Genomic DNA, 17,418 nt, shown 5'->3' with positions numbered 1-17,418 from the left:
ATGCAAAATTGATAAATAAAAGAGGGGTAGAGAGAAAAAGTCATTTAAGTATTGTTAGCGGGGAATGAGTCCGACCTCATAGAGAGAAAACAATTTCCAAAATTTGAAAATGCATATTCTTGTGGGACGGACTAAAAAGAAAATAGTGCATATTCTTATAGGACGGAGGGAGTACTAGTTTTACCATATTGGGTCATCCCCAAAATTAGACAAAGTCTAAATATAGAAAGTTTTTCAACAATTAATAATCTTAATCCTACACATCATTTATATAGACCCCATAATCTACTAACACTCATTCCATTATCTTTTTACCCTCACTTTTTTTCTTTTTCTCATCCCTCTGTTACTCGACAAATTACATATTAAAACCCACCCGTATCGTTTAGAAGTTTGTCAATTTTTGGGGGATAGAGGGAGTATGATTGAGACATTAGTTTTATTTTATCACATATGCATTGATATGATGATAATAATATTGTGTAACTATATTGATATACAAGTACCCGTCCAACTCAATATGTCTGCCTTTTCTTTTTAATTTGTTACATTCAAGATGTTCAGTTTTCATATTTAGAAACAAATTCATCTCTCGTCTATCTTTGATTAAAATATTCAATCACTTTTTTTACTCTACTTTATCATACTCAACTACTACACCTGACTAATATCATGTGTCATTTAGGAATGTGGACAGAGGACGGAGGGAGTATCTTAGATTTTAAAAATTAATTATTATTACTCTGTCAGTTTTACAAGATATGCACTTTTTTTTAGTCCGTCCCACAAAAATATGCATTTTCTAATTTTGAAAACATATTTTTTCTCTAGTGAGGTGAGAGTCATTCTCCACATACTTTAATTACTTTTTCCCTCAACCTCTTTCTTAATTTATCAATTTCACATTAAAATTCATGTTAAATTCAAAGTGCATATTCTTTTGGGACAGATGAGATTATTTTATTACTCCCTCCGTTCCCTATTAATTGTCCATCTTTGCCATTTTTATTCGTTACCTATTAATTGTCCACTTTTACTTTTACCATAAATGGTAAATAGAACCCACGTTCCACTAACTAATTCATTTTATTATTCCCCTCATTCCCTTATAGTCGAGTTATTTTTCTATTTAGAGAAGTTCCCTTATAGTTGAGTCATTTCATATATGGTACTCCCTCCGTCCCTTTGTAGTAGAGCATTTTTTTTCGGCACGAGATTTAAGAAAAAATGTGTTAAGTGAGTTAAGTAAATGAATAATAAAGTAGAAAATGAATAAAATAGAGAGATGAAGAGAGAATAAAGTAAGACAGAGCAAAACAAGAGAGAAGAAAAGTTAAATGAATAATAAAGTAGAAAATGAATAAAATAGAGAGATGAAGAGAGAATAAAGTAAGACAGAGCAAAATAAGAGAGAAGAAAAGTTGTTCTTTTGCTAAAAAAGGAAACGACTCAGCTACAGTGGGACAACAAAAAAAGGAATACGACTCAGCTACATAGGGACAGATGGAGTCAATTTTTTCTCTTTTTTACTTTACTCTCTTACTTTATTCTCTCTTTTTATTTATTATTTATTAATTTGTCATACTCAACATCCCTCTCTCTCAACTATGACATACTCAACATCTCTTTCTCTCTTATTTTTTTATCTATCTATTCCGGCACGAGTTTTAATAAATATAAAGTACAGTGGTTGAAAAAGTAAATGCAATATGAGTCTCACTTTTATAGTACTCCCTCCGTCCCGCACTACTTGCACTTATTTCCTTTCTGGGCGTCCCAAGTTATTTGCACTCTTTCCATTTTAGTAATAATTTATACCTACAACCGTAATTGTTGACTTTGTCTATCACTCATTCCTTAATCTCCGTGCCCAAAAAGAAAGGTGCGAGTAGTGCGGGACGGAGGGAGTATAAGAAAGAGACTCATATTCCACTAACGTTTTCAACCACTTTAATTTAAATTTTTAAAACTAATGTCAGAACTAAAGTGGACAATTATATAAAATTAATTATGATTGCTTCTTTTATCGTCCACGGTGGTGAGGAGAAAAGTCCGACACCTCAAGTATGGCCGTTGTGTCACAGAGCCATTTCAGATGCCCCACTTTTATCGTCGTAACCTTCGACCATTTGAGATGTGAATACTGGAGAGGAGAGGAGAGGAGAGGCAAAACCAGCCAGAAACGCGACAATTTTTTAGTTTGGAGGTCAGTACAGTACTGATTTTTCATTCATTAATTTTACAGTGCATTTAATTACTGGTGAGTAAAATTGAGTTTTTGTTCAATCGAAAGACTTTTCTTACCCCAAAACATAATTGGAGAATTCATTGCATCTGTTTATATTTATCAATTTTTAAATCTACTATTTTCCCCCCTTTTTACCAAGTCAATTGTCGGTGTGGCCTAATGCTTTGTTTCTTGGCTTCATCTTTAGGTGCTGTTTAATTATTGGTGGTATAAGGTTTTCATTATCCGAATAATAGAAAATACTTTCCTCGAACTTTCTGTTATTCACAATTAGTACACGTACATTGAACAAAAACTAAAATAACAATGAAATAAGTCAAACGTTTCACATCTAAATATCTGAATCATATTCAAATCTGTAGTGCTATGGTATAATTCTAGTCCTTGCAAAGAAGAAAAGAAGTTATTCATGGGGATCAGATTTGGATATTATGTGCTTCAACTCATATTCACTTGTTTCTTTACATTCTCTTCAGCCATTGACACCATAAATGCTAATCAATCCCTTGCCAACTCTCAAGCTTTGATTTCCAATGGAAATAGATTCAAGTTAAGTTTTTTCAGCCCGTCAAATAGCAGCCGACGTTACCTCGGTATCATGTACAATCTCCCGGTGATGACTGTTGTATGGGTAGCTAATAGAAACAAGCCTCTCAACGATTCCTCTGCAACATTTCAGATATCATCAGATGGCAATCTCGTGATCTTGGATGGTCGAAAGGAGATTGTGTGGTCGACTAATATTTCTTCTTCTGTGGCAAATTCTAGTGCTGTGCTCTTGGATACAGGGAATCTGGTTCTTCAAGATAACTCCAATGGTGCATATGTTTGGGAGAGCTTCCAACATGCTTCGGATTCCTTTCTTCCAACTATGCGCCTTTTTGTAGACGTGAATAGGAACGAGAAGAATGTTCTGACGTCGTGGACAAGCCCGGATGATCCGGCACCTGGAAGGTTTGCCATGGAAATTATGCCGGACCTTGCAGGGACGTATATTTTGAAGGATGGTAATATTCCTTACTGGTACAGTGGTCCGTGGAATGGTCAGAGATTCATTAGGCAGCCTGAAATGAGAGCTTTGTATAATGATGGAACTACTGTTGGCAATGATTCTCCAGGAACTACATATTACATGTTTAACGTTCCAAATTCGTCTGTTTTGCAATATTATGTCTTGACATCTTCGGGGGTTGTAAAGGGGAGGGAGTGGTCTTATGAGAAGAAAGCCTGGGATGTAACATCAGCACCTAACGAGTGTGACATTTATGGCAAGTGCGGATCTTTTGGAAGTTGTGATGCTCGGGAGAGTCCAATTTGTACCTGTTTCCGAGGCTTCTTGCCAAAAGCTGAAGATGAGTGGGAGGCAGGAAACTGGACTAGTGGATGCACAAGAGAAACTCCCTTAAAATGTGAACAAAACAGTTCTTTGGGTAAAGAGGATGAGTTTCTGAAGATGGAGGGAGTAGGCTTGCCCGATCATTATATATTGTTTCCCATTGATAAAGACTGCAGAGGCGCATGCTTGGGTGATTGTTCTTGTATAGCTTATGCAGATGTTACTGGAATTGGGTGTATGCACTGGTCTCAGAACTTAACTGATGTTGTCAAGTTTGCTTCCGGTGGTGAAGACTTGTACGTTCGACTGGCCTATTCACAACTACGTAATATACTAATATGATGCTCTCTACTCTCTGAATCTGATATGAAATAACTTGTAGTACAAATTTTTATACCAGTTCATTTTTTTGACTGATAATGATCTTCTGCAGATAAGAAGCATGACAGAAGAGCGATTATCGCAACAACGGTGATTATGGGGTCTATACTAATTGCTGTATGCACATACTTTGTGCGAAAATTTTTGTCGAATTACAGAGGTAATTAATTTATAAACTTTGTGTTTATCAGTGTACACAACTTCTTAGACACTTGTTTTGACATTAAGCAGCAAGGAAGAATAAGAAAGGATTGCTATTCTCCCAAAGAAAGGAAAGTGAACTCGGGGAACTGCCTATTGTTAGATTCGAGATGCTCTCAAATGCTACAGAAAATTTTGATCGAACCAAAATGCTCGGAGAGGGTGGCTTTGGTCCAGTGTACAAAGTAGGCTTCTTCTTCTTCTTCTTCTTCTTTTTCTTCTTCTTTGTTATGTTAATGAAAATTTGATTTGATCTTTATTTCGCAGGGGAAACTGCCAGATGGACAAGAAATTGCTGTAAAACGGCTAGCAAGATCCTCCAACCAGGGTGTGGAAGAGTTCATGAATGAGGTCATGGTGATCTCAAAGCTTCAGCATCGCAATCTTGTCAGATTAATCGGTTGCTGTGTTGAGCATGAAGAAAAGATGCTAGTTTACGAATATATGCCCAATGGAAGCTTGGATGCCTTTCTCTTTGGTTAGTGGATCGTCACTTCTTCTATGCAAGCTCATGTGCTGCACTGCTGCTGTTGATTTAAATAATCTTTCTCAGGTTCACATAAACGAGAGTTTCTCAACTGGCAAAAGCGCAAATCAATTGTTGAGGGGATTTGTCGAGGCCTGCTTTACCTACATAGAGATTCGAGGCTAAAGATTATCCACAGAGATCTCAAGGCAAGCAACATCTTGTTGGATGAGGAGTTGAACCCTAAAATTTCCGACTTTGGTATGGCAAGAATATTTGGTGGCAAAGCTGATCAAGCCAATACAACAAGAGTTGTTGGGACATAGTGAGCAGCACATGTTGATTGCCTCATTCAAGCAAAATAAATTTCTTGTTGCAATGCTAATTATATTCATATCATGTATTCATGGTTGCAGTGGATATATGTCCCCGGAATATGCACATCGTGGAATATTCTCCGAGAAATCCGATGTCTATAGCTTTGGCATCCTATTACTGGAGATTGTGAGTGGAAAGAAGAATTCCAGTTTTTGTGACGAAGATCAACAATTCCTTACAGCTTATGTAAGTAGTAGTGTTCAATAATAGTGTCCATATTTTTTTCACAAGAGATAGTAAAAATCTAATTTTTCTTGTGTATATCAACAAACAGGCATGGAAATTGTGGAATGAAGGAAAGCTTACAAATTTGATGGATCCTGCACTGTATGATAGTGCAATTGAAGATGATATAGTGAGATATGCAAATGTAGGACTTTTGTGTGTTCAAGAAATAGCAGCAGATAGGCCTAACATGTTGACTGTGCTGTCGATGCTTAGCTGTGAGATCGTAGAGCTTCCTCACCCGAAGCAACCAGCGTTTGTTGGGATTCAGAGCTCTCAAGCGAGCGAGCCCTCTAGCAATGATGTGACTATTTCTATATTAGGAGGAAGGTAGTTTTGAGACCTATTTTCCATGTATATTATGGCTATGAGAGTGAGATTATACTGTAGTATGTTTGCTAGAAACTATTAGCTTCTTCTTTTAATGAAATAAGTGCATTTAATTAAATTAAATGGTTCAATTTGCGAAAATAGATTATCCAAAAATAAAATCTAAGAGATGTTGAAGGTAGGATATTGTCATGAGTAGAACCAGCTACCACCGATTAATCATGGCCGTTGTGTCTTTTATCGTCGTAATGCTCAACTTGATTGCTATTCACGAATATTACCGGCAAGATGCAAACCAGGCGTTTATCGGGAATGCGAGAAGTTTAAAGTTTGGAGGTAAGTACTGCTTTTACAATGCATTTGATTATTGGCGAGTATGGTTAAATGAGTGAGTCTATTTAGGCCGAACATAACTGGAGAATTCATTGTATATATTTATATTTGTGCTCCAAATAATTACGTAAGTTTCTTTACATTTTCTTCAACCATAAAGGCTAATGAATCTCATACCAACTCTGGCTTCCAATGGAAATAAGTTCAAACTGATCAATGTTGTATGTTTGTCTCATATTATTGTTTTTTGGTGTTGAATTTAGACTGTTGAATAGTTTTGGTAATCATTTTAGATGGAATTTACATTAATTTGGAAGCTTTAGATGTAATTTTACTTTTTACAAAATGAAATGGGTAGTTTCAATTGCCTCCAATTTTAAATGTATCAAACTACATTCTATGGATATATTGATCCGATGGAGCAGAATTGGATTAGTCAGAAATGTCGATTGTTAGGTTTGAATATGTTGTTGAGTCTTGCTTCTAGACATGAGATGAGAAGTATAATATTATATTTCATTAGGTCTATTGAAAGTGACTCATTTCCTAAAATGAAAACATCTTCTTCTCTACTTTATTCTCTCTTCACTTACTTCACAAAACAAAACTACATAAAATCTCGTGCCTAAAACCAAATGTTTCACATTTAGTGGGACGGAGGGGTTATATATGAATCCAGATTCAGTACATCTCTATTATGAAATATTGGTAATTTCAGTCTAATGAATCTCTCAAGGAAACTGAAGCTTTGGTTTCCAATGCAAATAGATTCAAATTGAGTTTTTTCAGCCCCCTAAATACCAGTCACCGTTACCTCGGTATCATGTACGATCTCCCGGTGATGACTGTTGTATGGGTTGCTAATAGAAATAGGCCTCTCAATGATTTATCTGGAACATTTCAGATATCATCTGATGGAAATCTCGTGATCTTGGATGGTCGAAAGAAGATTGTGTGGTCGACTAATCTCTCATCTTCTGTAGCAAATTCTAGTGCTGTGCTCTTGGATACATGGAATCTGGTTCTTCAAGATAACTCCAAACATAAAAGACCTGATTGATTCTGTATGTTTATTTGATGCAATTGTTTACCTCTCTATGTATGTTGATGTTGCCTTCAATCTCCAGGCAATTAACGGAGTAGTAAGTTACGGGTATAGTTCAAATTTGGTTCCAAACGTATGCCAAATGATGATTTATTACTATACATTATGTTCGGTATCTTTTCGTCCCAAATAAAATGAATTGGTCCAAATATGACGATGTCATTTAAATTTAAAGTCACAATGCATTTAATGAGTAGTATATGGAGACTTCACCTTACAGTGGATGCAGCAGCGACATCCGTATAGGGTTCAATAGACGAAAGTTGAAGATTAGCACTGTCAGTCACACATATTCGAACACATTTTAAATGTTTAATTAATATGATTCAAGTGGGTAAGCTAAATTGGTCAAAACATAATTGATCGGAGGCCCAGATGCCAAATGCAGGGAACGGCAAGGCCGGACTTCGGACACATGGTTGGTAGGTGCACGGTGATGAAGCCGGCGTGAGGACGCGCGGTTAGCTCAGTGTGCAAGATCAGGTGGTCGGACAAGCTGCATCTGTTTTTGGCTCATGTGCAAGATCAAGTGCTCGGACAAAGGTCCTAAGCACTGCACCGGTGACGGAGGGAGTACTATAATTTTAGGGGAAATCTTTTTGATTAATTAGAGTGGAGGACTAATGGCAAGTTTTTTTTCTTAATAAGTGGAACCAGCAAAGAATGACAAGTTTTTTTTCTTAATAACGGATATATTTAATATGTTACTCTATATTTAATTATACAATTTATATGTAGTCGGTGTAACAGGTTAAAACATTGGTAATATAGATAGAAAAATAGAATTCTGCATAAACCTACCACATCAAACAATTAAACAGTGATCTTAGTAATAACTTCATGGTAAATCTTCCCAAAAGATTGCAATGCATTTACAAAGAAGTGAAGAACAGATGTAAGCAAATGCAACGTACTTAAGACCCTAAGTTGTTTAACTAAAAACTGCCAACTAAACCAAGCCTTTATTGCCAGTAGATGAAGACGCTCAGTGAAATCTATCTATTCATCAGCTCGATAGAAGCGTAGCAATTTCAGTGGTGCTACGGTTTCCTGACATTTAGGGAATCAAATTATATTTGTTAGCGTCAATGGCATGTTTTGTGGACACCTAAAATTGCAATAACCAAAACCAACATATCTTGTAGGCTTAGGATTGACATTTATCGTAATATCACAAGACCTTCACCTCGTATATTCCATCAGATTGCTGAGGGAAGTAAAAGCCCAATGAGCAGTTATCCAGTATTTCAGGACTTTTTATCCAAGCTTTGCGAGCATCACAAAGTTTGATCTTATAATGGAATATCTAGGATCAAAAAAACATAAGAAACAATTAGCAATAGAAAAGAAAAAGAATCTTGCCAAAAAGAATGCAAATAATTTGAAGAAGTAACATAAATGGTGAAAGTTCAGATACAAAAAACAAGTTCTAGATAATAAAGAACCTCAGAAAGCGGGACAGTTGGTTTCTCGCGGTCATCCCCATCAATTATTATTCCAGTTCCCTGGCATTCAGAGCAGAATATTGAGCAAATTCGCTTGTCGTGCATCTCAAGCTTCTGCCCATTCTTTCCTTTAGCCCTTTTCCTGGATCTCGGTTTTACTTTGGGCTCATCTGACTGCTTAGTGAAAACCACCTCAAAGAGCAGTATCCAGTGAATGAGACATGATACGTGAAATAGATGGAATGCCTGTAAGCAAATGGAGACATTAGACAAGAGAAATGTCAGATATTAGAAAAATGAAAAGGACACTGTAATGCCAGTAAGCTAATTATTGGAAAAGAGAAGTTCAGATGATGTCCAACCCCAGTAAGATTTCTGCTACTGCATACAAGCTTTCCAGTCTTCCTATTTAACAAAGCAGCAACATCTTTGTTAGGCAGCATCTTCTGTTGACATATATCACAAGTCCTCTCAGAGGCGATACAGTGTTGGTTTCTTAATTGTTTCCTGATAGTCTTGCTCGAAATAATGCGAGAATGCACCACCTGATCATCATTTCCAGAGAACAGCACTTTTGACTTTAAACTATTTGAAGATTGAGACTCTTCCCCAGAAGAGTCATCTTGATTTCTTAAGGCCCCAGTTATATCCTCAGAATCAGAAAATGACTTCGTCCTCTTGCCTTTGGAAGAGCCACTATCCTCGGCTTCTGAATGAGGACTGGATGGAAGCAAATATCTGAAACCATCGAGTAACCCCTTTCGTCCCAAGTTATAGTTGTAAGAAAAGGTAACAATAGCAAAGTCATGCTCAGGAGTCCCATCATCATCCTCAGTGGTGATATCCGCATTCCCTAGCCATTGACACCATATTCTGCGAATTTCCCTGGAGACCCCATCCTTCTGAATAAACCTGGCACCAATTTTTCCATCTCCAATATGCCTCACTACCAAATCAGAAACCTCATCTTTTTGCAGAACACCTGGAATAACTAGCAACCGCCAATTTTCATTACAATCGGCATTATCCTCACTCTCCAGTGAACTCACTGTGCTAGCAACTGCTCCGACATTTCCACTATATTTAACAATTGCAAGGCTGTCAGCAACACCGTTGTGTATATCTAGCAACTTGTTTTGGCCATCAGGTAAAACTTTACTTTTCTCCTCCATATCATCATGGAAGAAAAACACACCATCACTGAATGGCCATGGATTTGGTTTGAGCAGCGTAACCTGTGCAGTGGCTAGTCTTTCAGTGTGAAAATGGCCCTTAAGGTGATCAAACAAGCTTGATTCTCCATAGCAAGGCGCAAGACACATAGTACAGAAAAAGATTAACTTCTTCCCCTCTTCCCTAAGCTCGACATATGGATGCCCCTGTGCTCGAACATTACGAAGAGTTTTCCTCAACAACTGCTCTTTCAAATTACCAATGCTTGTTTTAGGAAAACCTAACTCCATCTTCCCCCAATCAAAAATCATCTAGAAAAGTATGCTTCCTTAAAGCTAATTTAGCCAAAACATAAATTCTAACTGTCACCACAATGCACAGAAAAAACACCCAACTCAAACTCCAGCCATACACTGTGCCCAGAATGAAAATTCACGATTGAAGCATCATATACCAGACAGAAATTTGCAAATAACAGAAGGAATTTCAATCAACTTCTCCAAACCGCTACTTCAATCGAGACACAACTTGCAAAATCCAGAAATTATTTTCCCCCAAATTTCAAAAGCAATACGGTTGAAGAACAAAATTCACCACGATTATTCGACAATAATCCAAGCTTAAGCTCCAATCACACTAAAAACAAAAAGATAACGAAACCCTAACTCGGAGATTAGAAAGGCATGAATTTACAACTTCGAGGCACCGTAGGTATTATAAAAGTTTTAACAAACCGTCTAGCTATTCGTTTGCCGGCGACCATTCCTCCTCCAATAGCATAACAACAAACCATCAGAATACTCGATTCCTCCACAGCGATCATTTCCATTTCCTCCAAAAGGGAGCGAAAACAGCAGCACGAAAACGACCGAGTGATGGGGAAATTCAGCACAAAATATCACGATTAGAGACGCATACAGTGGCTAATTTTGAGTTTATCCGTGTTGATTTTTTCTTGAGAGGGAAGAACGACGACAGAAGAGTCTGTAGGGAGAGCGAAATTGAAATGAAAACTGATTTCTTTTTTTAGTACATTAACATTTGCACTAACAATATTTCCAGGTAACTATCGTGTGTATCGCAGTGAACCGGTGTAGCACAAATGAGATAATCTTGTTCGTTCAATTCAAGAATCACGTGTGTTGTTGCTGGTCAAGGGCTGTAGTTGACTTAGTTAGTGTGTGGCAATCAGTAGCTGATTATTCTGGAGTGGAAGGGAAGATTCGAATGTAGGGAATCTGGAGGCAAAATGACATTTAGAACCACAGAAAGATCAAGGAGATAGTTTCTTTTTTAAAAATACTATTATTGGAAATTATTTATCTTCATTTATTCAAAAATACGCATTCACCTATGCTTGAAATTCTTGTTCTCCTAGTGGTCCATAACTAGGATACACCTCCTCCTGACTCGATGCAGTCTTCACTTTCTCCGCATGAGCAGATAGGTTGTTTTTCTCCATGACAGTCAGTATTGCCTTCTCCAACCTGTTCATTCGAGCTTCCATCATGTCTTCAGTAGTTTCCACCATTGTATTTGCTACTACTCGTCTCATTATCAGGGCCCGGGGAGAGTCATAAGCCTTCTTGGCATTGACCAGCCTATCAAGCACCCTTTTCACTTCACTCACCTTCAACTTAGAGATGTCACCACCACTCGAGGAATTCATCAAACCCTTGCTCTCGGGTGTCATCCCTTAATAAAAATTGTTGAAAATTTGTGCCTCCACCATGTGGTTGTTTGGGCATGCGTCCAACATCCCCTTAAACCTACTCTAGTACTGACTCAGAGTTTCATCGCTATCCTGATGAGGTCCTTGTATCTCCTTCTTCAGAGCATTGGTCCTTGTGGAATGGAAAAAGTAATCCAAAAATTGGGATCTGAAATCAGCCCATGTTCTGATGGAATTTGGAGGCAGCCTCATGAACTAATTATCCGCTTCCCCTTTTAGAGTGAAAGGGATTACCCTTAGTCTGTAGTCGTCCCCAGTTGACCCAACCAGACGTTTCTGAATTCCGCAGATTTTTGCAAAATACTGTAGGAATTCATATGGGCTCTCGATTTTCCTTCCATAATAGTGAGGCATAACGGCTAGTATGTTGTTTTTCACCTCTATATTCGCTTTCTCACTATGGCCTGAGCTGGCTCACCAGGAAAGTGAGCGTCGAGAGAACCGATCTCAGGATCGTCATCTACTAGTGCAGTCATTCTGATTGGTCTTTCCTCTACAACAGTCTCCTCCTTCGGCTCAGCAAACAGGTTTTGATCCTCCTCTCCTTCAGAGCTTGTATTCGATGGTCCCCCTGTGTCCAGATCTAGTGACGACCGGGTTGGCTACTTCTCTGATTCTCCAATTGGACTCTGTATCTCTCTAGTTGGTCGTGTTATTACAGCGCCCGGTGCATAAAGTGAAAAAGAAAATAAAAATATAAAAAATATGTACACAAAGTATCTCAAACACATGCACATATAACACCATCCATCCCCGGCACGGCGCCATTTGAAAACTTGCCTTTAAACTAAGTGCTCAAGTTCGCATGCAGATTAAAGAAAGCACATAGAGGTCATGCACTTGATCAAGCTAAACAGTCAATGGATCAAGCAGGTTACTATCTGGTCGTTGGTATGCAAACGGAGAGACTTAGGGCTTTCAAGACCTTAACCCACAATACTATAATCTAGTAAAGGGAAGTAAGTGTCGAATCTCGGGGGTCTGCCTAACCCACCACCGCTAAGGTGTTTGAGAAAAAAAAAGTAAGGGTCGAATCCCTCAGGGATAGAGGCGGGTTGAGTTGTGTTTGAGACATTGGGAGGTTTTTGGCTGCAACCACGCTTTCCAGTGGGTTAAGAATTGGACTAAATGCTAAACTGATCAACTCACTAAGCTAAACGGATCAACTAAACAAGACAGACTCAAATTAAGAAACATGCTGAATTTATCAACTAAACTAAGGATGGAAATGTGCTTCTGGAAAAATTAACACGGGACCACTGACAAAATAAACGCACTACTAAAAAGTTGTAAACAACGAAAAGGTGTCAGGAATTGCTATTCTAACGGACTACGACCTTCTTCTTCGCTAAGCAACTTAAATAAACACCTACGACAGATCTAAGCCCTGTATTTTATAGTACTCAGCCTTGCATGTGTTTTCCCTATGTGCAGGTTGAGCGGCGACGAGTGGTTGGTGTTGTTGAGCAGAATTTATAATATACTATGGTTGTTTTGAAACTCCGAGTGTCGTTGTGTCCTCACGCATGACTTCACTCTTCTCTTGGATGCTTCCGCTGTGATGTTTTCTATACTAACTTGCGTTAAACGTTGAAACTGTTTAATTGGATGTTGAAAACTCGTTATCTTTTGAATAATGTCAAACCTTTAAGTCTTTTCCTTTATTAAACATAAATACCCTTGGTCGTTTATTTATTTAACTTAAATTCTTGGTCAAACCGTTATTGAAACCCTAGTTTTCTATGTCTGTTCATTAAGTTCTTTAATCACGATCGCCCGCATTTATTAACCCTAAAAGGCGGTCGTGACATGATAGGTGGCTAAATTTGAACAAATCCACCCCGTTCACTGGACCCATCACTTTCCTATTAGTGAGTTTTCTGTTTCAAGTACTCTTTATAGTGAAGTAAATATGCTTTATATTGAAGTAAATATGATTTTTATACTGATGATTGATATTTCAGTGAAGTATATTGAGCATATAGTGATGTATATTATGGATATAATGAACTATATTGCGCATGTCTTACAATGAAGTAAATATGATCATCAGAGAAGTAAATATTGTTTACAGGGAAGTAAGTATGATGTATTAAGTATATGATCCATGCCTTATAGCGTACTGTTTTTTCATTCCAGTGAAGTATTGAGCATATAGTGATGTATATTGTGCATGTAGCGAACTATATTCTGCATGTCTTGCAGGGAATTAAATATTGTTTATAGTGAAGTAAATATGCTCTTTAGTGAAGTAAATATTGTTGACAGTGAAGTAAATGTGCTTTATAGTGAAGTTAACATAGCATATAGTGAAGTTTAAATACCATATAGTGAATCATAGTGATCATTGGATTAAACCTTTTTGCAGGCTTGTTGTGTAGATAGGGTTGTCTACCGGACGAGGATGGAAGTTCGAAGATTTCCAACTACCCGGAACTAGACAACACCACTAAAGATATCATTTAATCTCTAACATTATGTTTATTGAGTTTATATTTTCAAGTTATGTTTTACAAGGAAACTTAGTTTTCTGTCATATACTTTATATGTGTTTGATTTCTTTACTTTCGACCAGAGTAAATTTGTACTCTCTTTGTCTCCATTACAAGTGATTGATATTTCATTTTTTATTGTCCCGCTACAAGGGATTTGTAGGGATCAGACATAGATCGAATTCACAATTTACCAAGACCTCTTTGTTCTTCATTAGGGAGCTCACTCAAACTCCAACCATGCGACTGATATTACAATTCAATGTTACAATGAATCTTGAATACAGATTTACAATCTAGGTATTACACCTAGACTAAGATTGTCCTCGCTTGTAGCTCTAACTTCTTCTACCTGTACACTTAACAAACAGGTTAGTAACACAAGGAATAGATCCTCTTGGATCTAACACAGTTATACACAAGAAACACAAGATACAAGTAAAGAACACAAAGAAATCAATGCTTCGGCTCAGACACTCGCCGATAGCACTAGCCTATTCTCAAGAACACAGATCCAAGGGAGCACAACAGAATCAACCGGTGATTAACCTCACACTCCAGATTCCAGCTCTAAACGACCCCAAAACCCCAGATCTAAACCGTCCAAAAACCCTCCAAAACAGAAACCCTGGTTCTCAACCAACATTAGCAGCCGAAGTGGTTGCCTTCTCTGCTACTGTAGCAAGGCCTACGACCCTTTCAACCGTGAGAAATCACAAAGAAACCGCCGGAGATCCGTCGGAGAAGAAAACAGAAAGAGAGAGAGACAGAGAGAGCATCGTAGTGTTTCAAGAGAGAGAGAGAGTGAAAGTGACTGAAAATGAGGAAATGAATGGACTCACCTCTCACATAACAAGCACACACCACAATCCAACGGCTGATAGCCTTGATCCAGGTGAGAGTACACCTGGCTGCATCTGGAGTGTGAGACTTAGTTTTGGGCCAAGCCAAATTCAGCATCATATGGGCCAAAGGAAAGGACCAGCCCAAATGAAAGTCCACCAATTTATTCAACAGGATCAATTTCCATTTTTAGCAAAAAGCAATTCATTTAGTCTTCCTACTTTATTGTCTGGCCACTTAATAAATATTTTCTTAAATTTTGTGCCCAAAAGAAATCTATCGCTTGTAGAGGGGCAGAGGGAGTATATATTTCTTTCATTAATTTTTTTCCTTGTGCATTATCTGGTAGCATATGAGAAATATTGTTAGTATGCCTTGAAGCTGTATAGTTTGCCGCTAGACGAACGGATTTGTTCTCCGTTTCCGCCCCTGGACGTAGCCAACGCAACGTTTGTGAACCACGTAAATTCTATGTCTCTTTACGTTTCTGTTTATCTCGATTATACAATTGCTCTATTCTGTCACAACAAATATAGAGGTCCTCTCGGAAATGTCAGAAAAGGTATGTCGTTTAGCCTGATGTTTATTTTGCTTCCGACAAATGTAACTGTAATTGGGTTCTTTAAGTTTTACTGCCAACTTTTTTCTCTATATTGTTTATTGGAAAACAAATTGGTTTTACATTATTAGGCACATGACATTCTTATGAGATAATTTGAATTGTTATGTCTGTATTTAACTTGCTCTGTTTAAGCACCTGAACAAATCAACTATACTTGATTTAACAGGTTTCAATGGGATATGGGACTATCACGGCTTATGCTTTGATGAGTTTAGAACCACGTGGAATACTTTTTGTCAAACCCGGAATGGAGTGTTTTTTTTTATTTCTACTTCTTAATATATATGTTTACCAACAAATATGCAGATAACGATATCTGCAACGCCCCTTCCCCGTGTTGCTTTTGAAGCAATTGATCTCTACTTGCCTTCTCATTTTTACAACACTTTGGAGTTTGGACTAACCACTGCCAAACCGTTGACAGTTTACCCTTTTCGCGGAAATTCCACCAAACTTTGAAAATGCATAGTATGAGAAATGCTTGAATTTCAAATCAAGTGTAGAAAGTTACTCAAACAGCTTATAAGAGAAATAACAAGCTGCACTTTTTCGTGCAGATGTCTCTCGAGGAAGCAATAGGTTACGTTGCATCTGATGAGCTCATTGAGGTATGTCCACTTCTTTTACACAAGTTTCATCGGATGAGCCCACCTGATGTCCATCTCATTGAGCTCATCTCATGAACTCGGATTCCATACACGTGTTTCATCTTCATCTGAGAAAATCATGAATAGTTATTATAAACTTGTTATTTTTTGCATAATATGTTATTGTTTGAAATTTTTTTGCATTTTCTATACAGGTTACACCAAATTCTATTCGGTTAAGGAAGAGATACCTGGACGTCAACAAACGAAAAACCATGAGTAAAAGGCCGAAGGATTGATTCTTTTATGCGCATTATGCATCATTTCTACGTTACTGTTGTCTGGTTTTACCATAGCTGCAGTTGAGGTAAGGGCACCCGCAACGCGTCTCGCGGGTGTCCCTTATCTCACCCTCTGAGACGAGACGGCCGCGGCACGCGTTGCAGCGTCCCGTCTCGTCCCCAGCCCGCCGAGACGTCGTGCGAGCTGACTCGCCATGCGCTCGCGCGACGTGGCGCGCTTCTGCGTCACGCTGACGCAATAAATCAATTTTTTTAAAATTCGAATTTAATAAAAAAAAATAAAAATAATTAAAAACGGTCATATGATCATTCAGCGGTAATTTTCAATTTTTTTTCTTTTTTATTCTATAAATACTCCTCTTTCATACACGCATCTCACATCTATTCTTCTCAAATCATCTCTCTTTCCAGTCCAATTTTCATCTCAGATCATCTCTTTTATTCTTCTACCAAAGTTAATTCATTCATGGATCCATTTGAGCAAATGCGTCGAATAATGGAAGAATCACTTGAAGAAGATCGACGTAGGGAGGCGGAGGAATCCGGGCCGCTCCAAAGATGATCCCGAACTTACATCCATCGTAATCGGGAGGAAGCCGCCGCGAGGTTAGTACGCGACTACTTCTGTGATAACCCTGCATGGGAGATACCTACTTCCGTCGCCGTTTCCGCATACGACGACCGCTATTTCTCCACGTCGGAAATAAATTGGCAGCTCGGGAAGAGTTATTCCAAGAAGGGTTCGACGCTGTCGGCCGTCCCAGCCACACGACGCTGCAGAAATGTACTGCAGCAATCCGTCAGCTTGCGACTGGACAAATGGTGGATTTGTTCAACGAATACCTCCACATTGGAGAAAGCACTAGGAGAATGTGCTTGATGCAATTCTGCAAAGACGTCCGGGCAGCCTTCACCGACAAATTTCTCCGGAAGCCAAGCACGGCAGATTGTCAGTTTCTGCTCCACCTTCACGAAGAATTGCACGAATTCCCCGGGATGCTTGGCAGCGTCGATTGCATGCATTGGGAATGGAAGAATTGCCCTGTGGCGTGGAGGGGGTCATACACGAGCGGCCACAAAGGCACCCACCCCACCGTTATACTCGAGGCCGTTGCCGACTACCGGCTATGGATTTGACATGCGTACTTCGGGGTCCTCGGATCGAACAACGACATCAACGTGCTCAACCAATCCGACCTCTTCGCCGACGTTTTGGATG

At 38.5% G+C, this 17,418-nt stretch overlaps 2 protein-coding genes across 3 annotated transcripts; one reads left to right on the top strand and one right to left on the bottom strand.

Annotated features, from left to right (window-relative positions):
- The first annotated feature begins 2,050 nt into the window (after window positions 1-2,050).
- LOC121784888 (G-type lectin S-receptor-like serine/threonine-protein kinase At1g11330) lies at window positions 2,051-5,683 on the top strand. 2 transcript variants are annotated; one of them, XM_042183151.1, is made up of 8 exons: window positions 2,051-2,206; window positions 2,725-3,909; window positions 4,018-4,125; window positions 4,197-4,351; window positions 4,434-4,644; window positions 4,720-4,957; window positions 5,049-5,196; window positions 5,285-5,683. In XM_042183151.1, exons 2-8 carry the CDS (start codon window positions 2,847-2,849, stop codon window positions 5,567-5,569), a joined length of 2,208 nt encoding a protein of 735 aa, XP_042039085.1. In that variant the 5' UTR covers window positions 2,051-2,206; window positions 2,725-2,846; the 3' UTR covers window positions 5,570-5,683. The 2 variants fall into 2 exon arrangements, with proteins under 2 accessions (XP_042039085.1, XP_042039084.1); XM_042183150.1 differs by lacking the exon at window positions 2,051-2,206 and having other exon boundaries at window positions 2,598-3,909.
- A 2,125-nt stretch (window positions 5,684-7,808) lies between these two features.
- LOC121785191 lies at window positions 7,809-10,641 on the bottom strand. Its single transcript, XM_042183570.1, has 4 exons — window positions 8,811-10,641; window positions 8,449-8,694; window positions 8,190-8,309; window positions 7,809-8,053 (listed from the first exon to the last, which is right to left on the bottom strand). The coding sequence occupies exons 1-4, from the start codon at window positions 9,930-9,932 to the stop codon at window positions 8,003-8,005; spliced, it is 1,539 nt and encodes a 512-aa protein (XP_042039504.1). The 5' UTR covers window positions 9,933-10,641; the 3' UTR covers window positions 7,809-8,002.
- Between the last annotated feature and the right edge of the window lie 6,777 nt (window positions 10,642-17,418).

This window comes from Salvia splendens, chromosome 21, assembly GCF_004379255.2.
Source record: "Salvia splendens isolate huo1 chromosome 21, SspV2, whole genome shotgun sequence".
Taxonomy (NCBI): domain Eukaryota; kingdom Viridiplantae; phylum Streptophyta; class Magnoliopsida; order Lamiales; family Lamiaceae; genus Salvia; species Salvia splendens.
Note: the sequence above shows the minus strand (reverse complement) of the source record. Positions and strands in the feature narration are given on the sequence as shown.

Coding starts and splice junctions, on each gene's coding strand:
- LOC121784888 (XM_042183150.1), top strand. CDS start 2,658: ATGGGGATCAGATTTGGATATTATGTGCTTCAACTCATATTCACTTGT. Junction 3,910..4,017: donor ACTGGCCTATTCACAACTAC/GTAATATACTAA, acceptor GATCTTCTGCAG/ATAAGAAGCATGACAGAAGA. Junction 4,352..4,433: donor GCTTTGGTCCAGTGTACAAA/GTAGGCTTCTTC, acceptor TTTATTTCGCAG/GGGAAACTGCCAGATGGACA.
- LOC121785191 (XM_042183570.1), bottom strand. CDS start 9,932: ATGATTTTTGATTGGGGGAAGATGGAGTTAGGTTTTCCTAAAACAAGC. Junction 8,695..8,810: donor GTAGCAGAAATCTTACTGGG/GTTGGACATCAT, acceptor ATTTGCTTACAG/GCATTCCATCTATTTCACGT. Junction 8,054..8,189: donor AATCTGATGGAATATACGAG/GTGAAGGTCTTG, acceptor CCTAAATGTCAG/GAAACCGTAGCACCACTGAA.